General features: G+C 41.3%; 1 protein-coding gene across 1 annotated transcript in view; it reads left to right on the top strand.

Moving 5' to 3' along the window:
* The window catches only part of CA10 (carbonic anhydrase 10), a 444734-nt gene that overhangs the window by 75222 nt on the left and 356789 nt on the right, over positions 1-12723 (top strand). The window contains exon 2 of the mRNA XM_081028824.1: positions 638-712. Coding sequence (XP_080884950.1) covers positions 638-712 — 75 coding nt within the window. The remainder of the gene's footprint in view (positions 1-637; positions 713-12723) is intronic.

Consider the following 12723-nt stretch of genomic DNA (forward strand, 5'->3'; position numbering starts at 1 on the left):
TATTCTGAGGTCATGTCAGTATGAGCTCACAGATCCCTATGATATGTTCCAGTTTCTTGGTATTTCTATTCTTTTTCCCTAAGATGTTAAGCCCTCACCGTGATTATTTATGTTATTGTTTACATTTTCCTGGGACCTGAGGAAAGCTGGCTGGTTACACCCTTCCCTCTTCTAGCTTAGCCTTTTTAGCAAACACCCTACCTCTCCATTTCTAAGGGTTCTGTGCACATGTATGGTTCTTGCCTGGCTTGTGGATAGGATCAGCCTCCTCTCCTCAATTCCAGTGGATGGTATGTGTGTATGTGTGTGGGTAAGGGATGGGTGAGAAAAGAGGTGAATCAGTGGTAGAGACAAGTAACAGGGGAATTCAAATAAGCTTAAATACAATAGGCTAAATACAGTTACTATCTATTTCTCTTCACTAGAATTACCCTGAGTGATTTTCATAAAACTCTATGACAAGATATTTATAGGTTAATAATCTATTTGAAAAAAAGGAGCAGTGGGGTTGCTGTTCCATTTTGTAGTATGACTTTTGGGTAAAAAGAGTTATGTGTAGTCATGCTTCTTGCTCAGGCAGCCAAGACACAGTACTTCTCTGTTATTACCTTACTCTTTCTTTCTTATTTTCCTTTAGCTCAACAGAATTCACCAAAAATCCATGAAGGCTGGTGGGCATACAAGGAGGTGGTCCAGGGAAGCTTTGTTCCAGGTAAAATAATTTTATTCTTATTTTTAAGAAAAGAATTTGAATGACATATGGTATTATTTCCAGAATTTTGCATTTGCTACGTGGCATGGGCTGGCTTGCAAAAGGTGGCATGGTGTTGCTTATGTGTTGGATGAATACTCCAGCAAGAGAAAGTTTAAGTGAGTGGCAATTTAACCAAGACCACTTATTTCCATCTGAGACTACATCCCAATGTCCTACAGGCAACTTGGTCAAGGGGTGGGTGATGGAGGATTGAGGGTTGAAGCCTTGTCTACTGGAATTTGGTTAAGTGAAAAAGTGCCATTTCTTAACATTCATGAAACAGGAAATCTGGAAAGGCTGACCATGGCAATGAGGCTTGCTGGGATGCAGGCTGTCACTGATGGTACTTCAGTAGCATCCTTAGTCAGGATTTAGCAGATTGGGCCAAGCACCAGCTAAAAATAACAGGCAGAGGGGATACTGTCAGCATGGGGGCGAAAAACTGAAGATAAGATGGAGCCAGAAACATGCTGTGACTTTGGTTTAAAAGAAAGGTAGAAGGTTCTTACCTTTTCCCACCATTCTTCTCCTAATTGTGAACCTCATCCTTCTGCTGCATCAAGACTTTAGTGGGGAGAGAAGCAAGGGAATGAGCAAGAATGTTAAACAGAAGAGTGGAAGGGAAGGCAGATGAGATATTTCAAAGTATTTTATCTGCTTAGATGTGAGAGGGTACGAAATAAAGCTCTCAACAGGAGCCAATGTGGGGTCCTCACTCAGGTACTGAGAACAGAGGCCCACAAGTGTCGGCTGGGATCTTTGTAATGGGTGGAAAGTCGAAAGAGCAGTGCCCCCAGGTCACCTGGTTCATTCTTGGCTGTGATGTCTTCTCCTGTTCTCCAGTTCGTTACTGTGCAGAACTAAGCAAGTTACTAAACCCCTCTGAGCTTCACTTTTCTCATTTGCTTTGTGGGACAATAATCCATACTCTTGGAACTCTCCTAGAGGAGGAAAGTGGGCATGATGAGGAAGAGTGGGTGATCCAGAAAAAAAGCCAGCTTACTGCCAAATAGCCTCATAAATTCATTTTATTAACTTGGTAAGTTTACTCTGGTACATTTGTTCCTTGGCTCAGTGGGATAGAAACTGGGCTTGATTAATTCACCCAGAAATTATCAGGTTTCTAATAATCTTATAACAATTTAATTGACACAAGCTATGTTCATATGGCATATATAGATAGATGACATTTCATATTTACAATTGAAAATGTCCTTTTCTAATGGATAGAATGCTTGTATACTTTTTTTTCCTGAGGAATCTGCTTCTCATACTCAAGCTATCCCAGAAATTACATTTTTAATTGTATTCTTGTGTTTCGTGATTATGGAATTAGAGCAACAAAGGGCATTCCTCCAGGTTATAATAAGTCTTGCTAAACTAGTAATTTCCTCTGTAGTGATTAAAATGCTCATGGATAATACTGGATAGGCACTGCAGAATTTTGCTTTTCTGCCCCATTTTTCTCTTTTGATGTTTTCCCCTCAGCTGACACATTCTTTACATGTGTTCAAGGCTCTGTTTTGAGTTTATTGTTGCTTCTAATAAGCACAGGAAAGACGTTTTCCTTTTCCTTTATGTGTTGATTTAAAAGAGTTGAACTTTCCCTCATTTCCAGTTTTAAGTGAGATAACACGAATAAAACCTGCTATATGGGAAGCCGGAGGTGCGGCGTTCCGAACATGGAGTCTGGAATCAGGCAGGCCTGGAGTGGATTCTGGGTTCTATGGATATTGCTACTGGTGGGACTGGTGTCAGCCAGTTGCCTCCCCACTCTCAGCCCCCCAGGGTCTTCATCTGTTAAAATGGAGAAGAGGAACAAATCAGCCTCACGAGGTTTTGTGAGGATTAAATTACATAATGCAGGAAGAGTGCTGATGGTCACATCTGGTGCATGGTGTGAGTCTGTACCTGTCAATTGTCCTTGGTTTAACTGTTATTCTTTTATTCGTAACACCATAACTAGGTATTTGATACTTCTCTGCTTGAGCAAAGACAGCTAAAATTGAGAAAATGTATTAAAGCAAGTGAGGGTCTCTCATAACGCCTAGAACATGGAGGGTGCTTAGTAATGTTCCTTGAATTTGTAAGCTCAATGGGTCTCTACACTGTGGCCACCTGAGAGGTGACTTTATCATCCTCTGGATTTAACAGTCCCGAAGACCTTCGGCTTCTGGGTAAAGAATGGGGCATATCTGATTCTTTATTTCACTTGCTAAACTTTTAGGAACTCCAACTCTTTTTCAAAAGCTAGGAGTCATGAGAACTTTTGAATTAAGTAATTGGACCTGAGGCTCGAGCATCTGACAGACTCCAAGTGACCTACTTTATCTGAGCCGGTGCATAGGGCAAACAGTGGACCCTTTATTTCTCCTTATAATTATTGAGTATAAGGCTGAGAGTGTGCTTTACTTTGCCACTGGGATTTTTTTTTTTCATGTTATGGATGTGTGAAAGAGAAGAGAACTTGGTGTGACTACACTACTTGGACAAGTTTTATTGTCCCATAAGTTCTTTATAAGAATATCTAGAAATAATTGTCAGTGGGTATAACAACTGTCTATGTGTGATGTTAACAAAGCTTGTGGTGGATAGAAATCTATGGTTTCTGTAGCACCAGAATAGCCCACTTTGGTCAATTCAGTAGCATTTATAGAGTAGCCACCTGAGGCTGAACACTGTGTATGGGGCTGTTGATAAAGAGGTCACCAATACATGGTTATTACTCAAGGGCGAACCCAATCTAAAGGAAAATAAGCCATAAACCCATGATTCAGCATAACAAGGGCTCTAACGGAGTTTATAGAACATGTAAAGGAGACCATAAAGTACTGGGATTCTGCCTGCCTGGTATTTAATAGACTTTGTTGTCTCCCCACTCAAATCCATAGTTTCAGTCAACCCCACCCATAACCATAGTCTGCCTGGCAGACAGAGCCCCAGTTTTGTTTGACTGTTTATCCTCCCCACGGCCATGTGTTCAGGGAAGGAGCCCCTCCCCAGCCCTAGAAGGTTACTTTTGGCTAATATCTACACCAATCATGGAGATTCCGCCTCTTTCTTGACAGTGATTGATTGAGACATCCTATTGGTTCATTTTATGTGTCAACATGGCTAAGTCCACAGTACTCAGATATTTGCTCAAACGTTATTCTAGATGTTTCTGTGAAGATAGTTTTTAAATGAGATTAACACTCACATCAGTGGACTTTGAGTAAAGCAGATTATCCTCCGTAATGTTGGTGGGCCCATTCAATCAGTTGAAGGCCTTAAGAGAAAAAGACTGAGGTCTCCCAAGGAAGAGGGAATTGTGATTCCAGTAGACTTTGGCCTTGAGCTGCAACATCAACACTTCCTTGGGTCTCCAGCCTGCCAGCCTACTCTGCAAATCTAGATATGTCAGTCTCCACAATCACATGAGTCAGTTCATTAAAGTAAATCTCTCTCTCTCTCTCTCTCTCTCTCTCTCTCTCTCTCTCTCTCTCTCTCTCTCTCTCTCTCCACACACACACACACATACACACACATACACACAAACACAGGTTCTGTTTCTCTGGAAAACCCTGACTAATATACTAATACAGATATGAACATGTGATAAACAATTCTATTCATGGCTTGTGAGAAGAAGCCAGCTAAACAAACTTGGAGACAAAAGCCACACTGAAGATAACAGAAAGTTGGAGAGAACCCACATCTTCTATGGTCTACTTGAGCATTGAACTAACCATGCAACTGCCTTGGCATTGATTTTCTTAAGTGAGATAACAAACCTCTTATTGTTGGAGCCAGTTTAAATTAGGTTTTCTGCCACCTGCAGCCCAATGCATTCTTCGAGATTCAGGTTTCTTTGTACAAAGCAGAAGGAAGGAACTGGGTCTCAACAATGTTCAGGTTCACTCCAAGTCAAGGAGGTGGAGAAAGTGGGGGATATCAAGGTAGACAACACTGGCAAAGAAGGTTGAAAATGCACCATGGGCTTGGGGGTTGCTGGGTACTTCTGAGCGTGTAAGGAGCAGGGTACACCATGGAGCCTGTTGAGTGAGGAGGCCAGCAAGCTCGTCAGGGGCCAGGCCGTGAAACTCTTTGTGTTCCACGTTCAAGAACTTGGACACAGTCCCTTTAAAAATAGGGGAATTAGAAAACATTTCTAAGCTCTGGAGAGACACAATCAGATGTGTACTTTGAAAAGCCAGCTATGGCTACAGTAATGAGGACATACTGTATTTCAATGAGGACATCAGAGGCAGAAGGACCTATGACGTGTTTTCTTTTTCGTTTTTTATCATCCAGGCAACAGATGGTAAGCACCTATATACTAAGACTGTGAAAACCAAAAAAAAAAAAAAAAAAAAAAAAAAAAAAAAAAAGGGTTAATTATGGGGTTTGTTTAGTAGCATTTAAAGTACATATCTCTTTCACATATGTACATAACACATTTGTAATTTAACATAAATATATATACACATTTAACACATTTCAGGAAAATTTGTGCCAAATACTGTCTATTCACATTCCACTTATGCAAAAACAGTAAGGAAACTGGGCATTGTCTTTAGGGGAGGCACTGCGCTCGGAGCTGGGATTTCGAAAAGAGATGATCTGGAACTTCTTGAAGCCTCTTGGAGATCCATGCTGAAATATGAGCTCTCTTTTCTCCCAGCAGTCCTCGTAGGAAGTAAAGCAAGCTGGATGGTGGGACGCAGGGTGTGGGAGAGGATATGCTTGCCATCTAGGATGGCTTGCCTGGTCATTCATGCCTCTTATTCCTCCACATAGCAAATGGTGCATATTGGTTAGAAAATATTAGTTAAAATATTAGTTTTTGATTGCTAATAACAAATGACCATGCATTTAGCAGCTTAAATGGGCACACATTTATTGTCTCCATTTCCTTGGGTCAGGGTGTCTGGGCATGGCTTACCTGGGTCTTCTGCTCACTGTCACACACTGCACATGCTATCAGTCCAGCTGAATTTTCATCTGGGGCCAAGCTCTTGCAGGTCCTGGGCAAAATCCAGTTTGTAGTTATAGGACTGAGTCCCTAGGCTCCTCCTAAGTGTCCCTTCTCCACAGGCCATTCACAACATGGCTGATTGTTTCTTCAAGGCCAATGGGAAAGTATCTTGCTTTGAATCTCTCCTTTTCTTTCCAGGAAGGCCTTGACTATCCTTTAAAAGTTAGGCCTACCCAGGATAACCTCCCTTTTGATCAACTAAAAGTCATCTGATTGAAGACTCATTCATATCTCCAGAATCCCTTCCTCATTGTCATATAATGTAACCTAATCATAGGAGTGGTTCCATCATATGCACAAATCCCTGCTATACGAAAGATGCAGTACATAGTCTCTACATATGTACTTCAGGAGGTGGGACTCTTGGGGGCCATCTTAGAATTTGGCCAACCACAGTCACCGTCACTCCTCCATAGAGGAAACTGTGCCCCTCATGCTTTTATATAGCTGAAAACCACAAAAGTCTGCTAAATGCTCGCTCCAGATTGATCACATTGTGGCATTTGAAGATGAAGCAGACTTTGTTCTAGCCTAACCTCTTCAAATCGAGAAATAGGAAATAATTTTCTTTGGGTAGGATACTGTTTTTTTTGTTGTTGTTGTTGTTGCCTTTACATGAAGAGTAGCCTCAGAAGAAAGCAAAGGCTTTCTTCCTCCACCCCACTTCAGATTTCTCAGCCAATGTTCCCAGACTTACAACAAACGAAAGGGGTGAGGGAGAAGGAGGGATTTTATACGTGACTCCCAGGTTTCTGGTCTGGGCAACTAGTTGCAGAGTAGAGCTGTTCTCCATCATGGAGACGTAGGGAAGATGCAGTGAAGTGCGCAGGACAGGGTGTGTAGAAGCTTCTGTGGCCAGCAGCCCTCAAGGCCTCATCCAGATGCCACCCACATTTGCTCTTCCAACTGTTTCCCCGGCCCTCCACCCCCCGCCCTTTTGTCTGCTGGCCCCAGACCCTGGATACTCATGCCTGTCCCTACTCAGGCCCATGTCCTCCTGTTACTGACCTTGCCTTTTGGCCTCTGGCTCAGGCTCACTGTTAGCTTTCCTCCATCTTCCCGACCTCCTACTTCTCCCATGACCAACTGCTGACACTGGCTTTCCCCACTCAGGACACAGGCTTTTCCCACTCAGGAATGCATTACACGATCACCCCAACCCCTATTCAGCCTCCCTTTGAAGGGAAGAGGACCCCATAGCCCCTAAGCTTACCTAACCTCCCAGCATCCTTCAATACACCCCAGCTGAGTGCTATATTCTGTCATTGTGTTATTTTCCTGTGGCTGCCGTAACAAATTAACACAAACGGTGGCTCAAAACAACACAGATTTATTATCTTATAATTCTGAAGGTCAGATGTTTACAATCAAGTCCCTCCTGATGTCATCAATTTTATGACATCAATTTCCTTGCTTTGAAAGTGTATGCGGACCTTTTTGTTTAAGTGTAGCATTTTCTTTTAGTTTCTCTAAGGGATACAACTTGCATTTTACAGAGTCCTATGGCCTATTGTTTGGTCAAGGGAACTGCTACTGGAGGCGGTCAGTCCTTACTGCGTAGGTTTGTGTGTTATCAACTGACTTTCCTTGAAGGGAGTCAGCGGGTCAGCACACCCATCCTTTGTTCCTGGACTTCGCTTTTGTTATTCACAGTCTTCCTTGTTTGGGTCATGGAAGCTGCGAGGAATATTGGAAAGCGCTCACTGGCTTGGTCTTCCATGAAATCTTAGGCAAGTCCGTCAGTATCTCAGGGTCTTGATTTCCTCAGTGATAAAATCAGGATATGGAGCTACATGGTTTCCAAACACCCATTCTGGCTCCAGTGTTCTCTGAGCGTTTGCTAGTGGGATGTAAGATTGATTTGGGAGATATCTTTAACAGCATTAAGAAATAGAATATTGATTTCATTCATAGGATAATTTTATTATGTGCTCTATACCAGTGTTTGGAAATAGTGATCTAAGTGTGTTTTGCTAGATTTCTGATCTCTCTGTAAGAGAAAGCAAATGGGCCTTAATGGATATACTCTTCTCAGCATAGGAGGGTGCTGTTACACTGACTCACCCACAATTACAAATATCTTCGTTATATTATTTCCCCGAAATTGGGATGTGGAGCAATGAAAATTTACTCTGAGCCTGATAGATGCCAGACACTGGGGATCCAAATCGAATGATCTTAAGGAGCTCATAGACAAGGTTAGAGAGAGACATGCAAATCAGGGCTTACGATTTAGCCTGGTCAGGGATGGGAGACTGGAATGGGCAGACAAAGGAGAAAGAAACTACCTTGCTTGCCTATGGGACCAGAATCTGCCAAGTGGACAAGATAGAAAAGGGTATTTCTGGCAGATTAAATGTACTGGCATCTGGTCTACTATAAATAACAGATTATAAACTTACTGTAAGCTGTGAGCATTCCTGTTTAGATCTCATTTATGACAATCCCTGTTATTACCATACTTTAAAGCTGTGTAGTGGAGAGTTGCACTGGACTCAAAAGACCATGCTGTTGTGTCCCACCTCATTGCACACCAACTGGATGTTTGCAAATCACCTACCTTCTTAGAGCCTCAGTTTACTCATGTGTAAAATGAGGACAGTACAACCTAGGTCTGAAATATTTTTCTAAAAATAAAATTACATATTTGACCTAGATGTGCTTTCTAGACTCTGAAAGTATACAAAGGTAGTACTATTTTTGTTATCACAATTTTTCATTAGGCTATGAAAAGTTTCAAGGAAGAGCGCTGCTCAGTTATACCACTACGGCGAGTTCCTAATACTACTCCTTCGAATCCCAGGAGGTCTTGTAAACCTTTGAAAGATATTAATGGTAGCACGTTGTACGCCAAGACACAGCTTGAGCGTGAGTACACATGAAACCTGCAGATATGCTTCACCACAGAGAGCGTTTGTTTAGGTCAGGTTGCAGCTATCCAATACGGTGCACTCCTATTGGATGGGCGTTTGCACCTCACCTCCTCAGAGGTACATGGCTCTCCTGTGCCACACACTAATCCCTGGCCCAAGCAACACAGCTGTCTCTAACCAGTCAACCACTTAGGAAACACGTGTGAAGCTTCAGGACCTACCCAGTCAGAGGTGTACCAAGGGAGGCTTGTTGGCAGTGGTCCACCCGGGGTGCAGGCAGGAGGGGGGCACATTGTTTGTGGACAATTTAGTAACAGAAATGAAACCCACCAAAAGTTTGATCTGCTTTTTATTATCTCTATGTGCTGGGAATTCTAAAATGCCAGTAAAAAACGAACTCCTTCCTCCTTGAAAAAAATATTTTATTGGTCTAAGCCCTAAACAATTCCTGTGGTTGCTGTTGTGTTTTAATCATATATGTATAATCTTTAAATGAGCACATTTTTGTTACCTGTCTTTTAATAAGCACTGCATTCTATACAGAAGTTAATTGGGGGGTGGGGCTTAGAGTTACTCACTTAGCCTCTAACACACAGGGACTCAGTTACTCAGCTGTGTGTGTTCCCAGAGGGTGTTCCTCAGGGTTCAGTATTGGTGGAGTTCGCTGGAGGGCAGGCTTTCTCTCCAGTCCCTGTAGTCGTACATATTCCTGAATTTAAACAGTTGATTTAAAATAAACAATGATAGCACTATGGTTGTAAACACAAAGAAACAGAACTCGAATTACTTCAATTATGTCATTCTGTGTGACTATTTGGAGTTTTTATTTGTACTTAAAATTTAAAACACTGGAGCGGAATGTGAACTGCAAGGCACAATATTTTTTTAGTAAGTGCAACTTTCAGCTCACATATGAAATACTTTATTGAATTTGAATGATGCCTTTATCCTTGACATGTTTACATTATTTGTTTGGAAACTAAAGAAAAATGATTGTTATTGAATATCGTGTGATGATTACTGACAAATAATTGCTTTTTAGAGAGGGGGTATTAAAAAATAATCTGCTCCAGAGTCAAATTCTTCAGGAGTGCCACTGTATACACACAGCCTTAGGTTCGGTAACTTTACAATCAGGGAGAACCCAGTCAAGGGGTGGGAAACCCAAAAGCAGTGTTTATGGCTGCCTTCTGGCAATGAAACATGTGGTTTTTCTGAATGAGGTTCACAAGGTTGACATCCTGGCACTGGCCTCCTTGTCTCCTAGCTTCCCAGGTAGCTGAAAAGCCATTCTTCCCTCTTTCTGGCAAAGCCTCCTATTCAAAAGACATGCCTTGGTTCCCTTCATAAGCCACAGATGATACACTGTTATTGAAGAGCAGCTTGGTGAGCTGTTGGGAAGTACCTTGTTAGCGTAAGGAAAGACTGCTCATGGGGTTGTGTGATAATGGGATGTTTACAGAATATCCAGCAGCGTGCTTTCCCCTCAGGTTATACGTTTTTGTCAGGTGGAAGATAATCAAAGGCTGTGAGGCTATAACCCCCAACCAGGAATCCTACTCCTTAGACCTGCAAAAACATTACAGGGAGGTGCCTGTGGACTTCCTCACTGAAGGTGACGTTCTCAAAAGGACAGACTACATAGCAGAAGCAAATATCCAGCTTGGAATGTTTTTACTTTGAAGATTTGGCAATAGAAGGGAGCCAGTTCCCCTTCACCCACCCCCGACTGGGTTGCAGGTCCCAGAGTGATGATAAGGCTGGAAGGGAGGGGCCTCCATTCCCCCCGCAACCCACTCCATGCTTCCGTATGACTGGACCCCATGGCACCTGTGAAGATTTTTGCACTCCAATTCCAAACTGCCCTGCAAGCTGTCTTCTCCTCTCACTGAGCAGAACTGGATCACCACCAAACGTGAAGCCATTGGCTTCTTTTTAGCCTGTGCTCCCATCCGCAATGATTCTCCTTTCAGACACTTCCTTTTCCTTTCTGGGAGAACGCACATTTCTAGATCAACAGTTGCTAAATAGTAGGGCTCCTTTGCAGCCTTCTGCGACCACTCTTCCTCACGTCACCTCCATAGATGGTGTTCCCAAGCCTATACCTTCGCCTTCTCAGTTCTTTTCACAGCCTGGGTGGCCATCTGCTTTATGGGAACAACTCCAAAATCTCTAGCACTGGTCCCAGCCTCTTCCCAGTTATGTTCTCATTTTCCAAGCTTTTGAACGGCTCTACCTTCCCATTTTTTGAGACCTAGAGATTCACAGGGTATAACTAATATCAGTTATAGACCCTACTATATTTTATTTCAGGCTATCTGCCTTACCCCTGGAGATTTGACTCCCTCCCCAACCAAATGCCCTTTCTAACATTGTAGCAGCTGCCCAAAATCATGCCCCATCTTTGAGTGTTTTATATTTAGACCACGACTTTTTTTCCTTTATTTTTCTTGGGAAAATATTACCCAGGTTAATAATCAGAAGAAATTATGCCACCATCTCATCGGTATGGAAATAGATCATATAATATTATTATACATTATGTAATACGTCATGCTGTAATACATCAGTATCACAATATATTTATACTTTCTGATTTTTAAGTATACATTTTGTATTGTGACAGCTACTTTTCCTTGAAGGCATTCTTCTTGGAGCACTCTAACATTTTGTTCTAATGTAGACTCCTTTCTAAGCTTCTTGCTCAGCTATCACACTGACTTTAAAAAAAACAAAAACAAACAAACAAACAAACAAAAAAAACCTCCTGGGTTATTTCTACTCTTGTTCACATATTGTGTCATACCCTTGAATTCACCTTATGATTTTCTGAACTCCATATTTAAATTTTGCTTTTTTGGTTTTTTTACAGAAAGGATGTATGTCTGGGTGATTAATTTTTTGAGTCTTCAGATGTTCAATAAAAGTCCTTTCTTTTGCCCTTACACTTGAATGATTGTTTGGCAATAGAATGCTAGTTTCAAAATTACCTTCCTTTGGCTTTTTCTAGGTATTGCTACACTGTCAACTTGCAAACATTGTCCAACCATGAGAGGTCTGATGCCTTTGTAGATAAGTATATTCCGCCAACCCAGGCCCCTACTAATTTTTAGTATGTTATCCCTGAAATTCCAAAATGTCATGGAAGGTATCTGAATGTGTATGTCTTTTTTCACATTTGTGCTCAGCATGCTGAAATGCAGGTTCTAACAGGGCAGAGATGTTTTTCTGTTTTGTTCACTGATCTGTGAATGCTGAGAACAGTGCCCGACAAACAAAAAGAGCTCACTGAATCTTATTGACTCAATAAACTAACATTCAAGTCACTTCTTATTGCAGGGACATTTTCTTCTATTATTTCTTTGATTACCTTCTCTAATCTGTTTCTTCTGCTGTCACATTCTGGACAAGTTTTGGGACACAGGGATCTATCTTCTAAGCCTTTTCTTTCCTTATACAATTTCCATATCTAGTCATTTTGGTCTCATAATTTCTATCTGTCTTTTTATATAAAGTTCTAGATTTTCTTATCTTCCATATTTCTACTTTGGCTTTCAACAATGTCCATTCTTTTGTACAGGACGTTTAACTTCTTAATTGTAGCAACCATATTTTAATTTCTAAAAACTACTTTTGTTTTTTTGATTTATCTTTTTTAAGAGTACTTGTGTATTTTACAGACACATTATCTTCCCAAATCTCTACAAGGATACTAACTGGATTTTTTTCAAGTTTTCTTTGTTTTCCATGTTTTTTGCTAATCTTTGTTTTCTTTCATGGTGTTGATTTTCCTCAAATGTCTAGTTGTCTTTGGCTGTATGTTTTAAACAAAGGATTCAGTTGTTGAGTAGTATTGTAAACTGGTGTGGTTTCCTCTGCAGTTATGCCCATCACTGTCTTTACAAGTCACTACCTTTAATGAGAGGGTTAAAAATGGAGAATGACGAAGGTATATTGAGTAGAAGATACAAAGGCAAGCTGGTGAATCTCAGTCTCCAAAGTAAGGAAGTCTTTATGTAGGGATTGGTGTATATGGCTGCATTTCATTCCTCTGCAGAATTGTCCATCTTATTTTTCAT

Source organism: Rhinolophus hipposideros (assembly GCF_964194185.1).
Source record: "Rhinolophus hipposideros genome assembly, chromosome: 20".
Classification (NCBI taxonomy): domain Eukaryota; kingdom Metazoa; phylum Chordata; class Mammalia; order Chiroptera; family Rhinolophidae; genus Rhinolophus; species Rhinolophus hipposideros.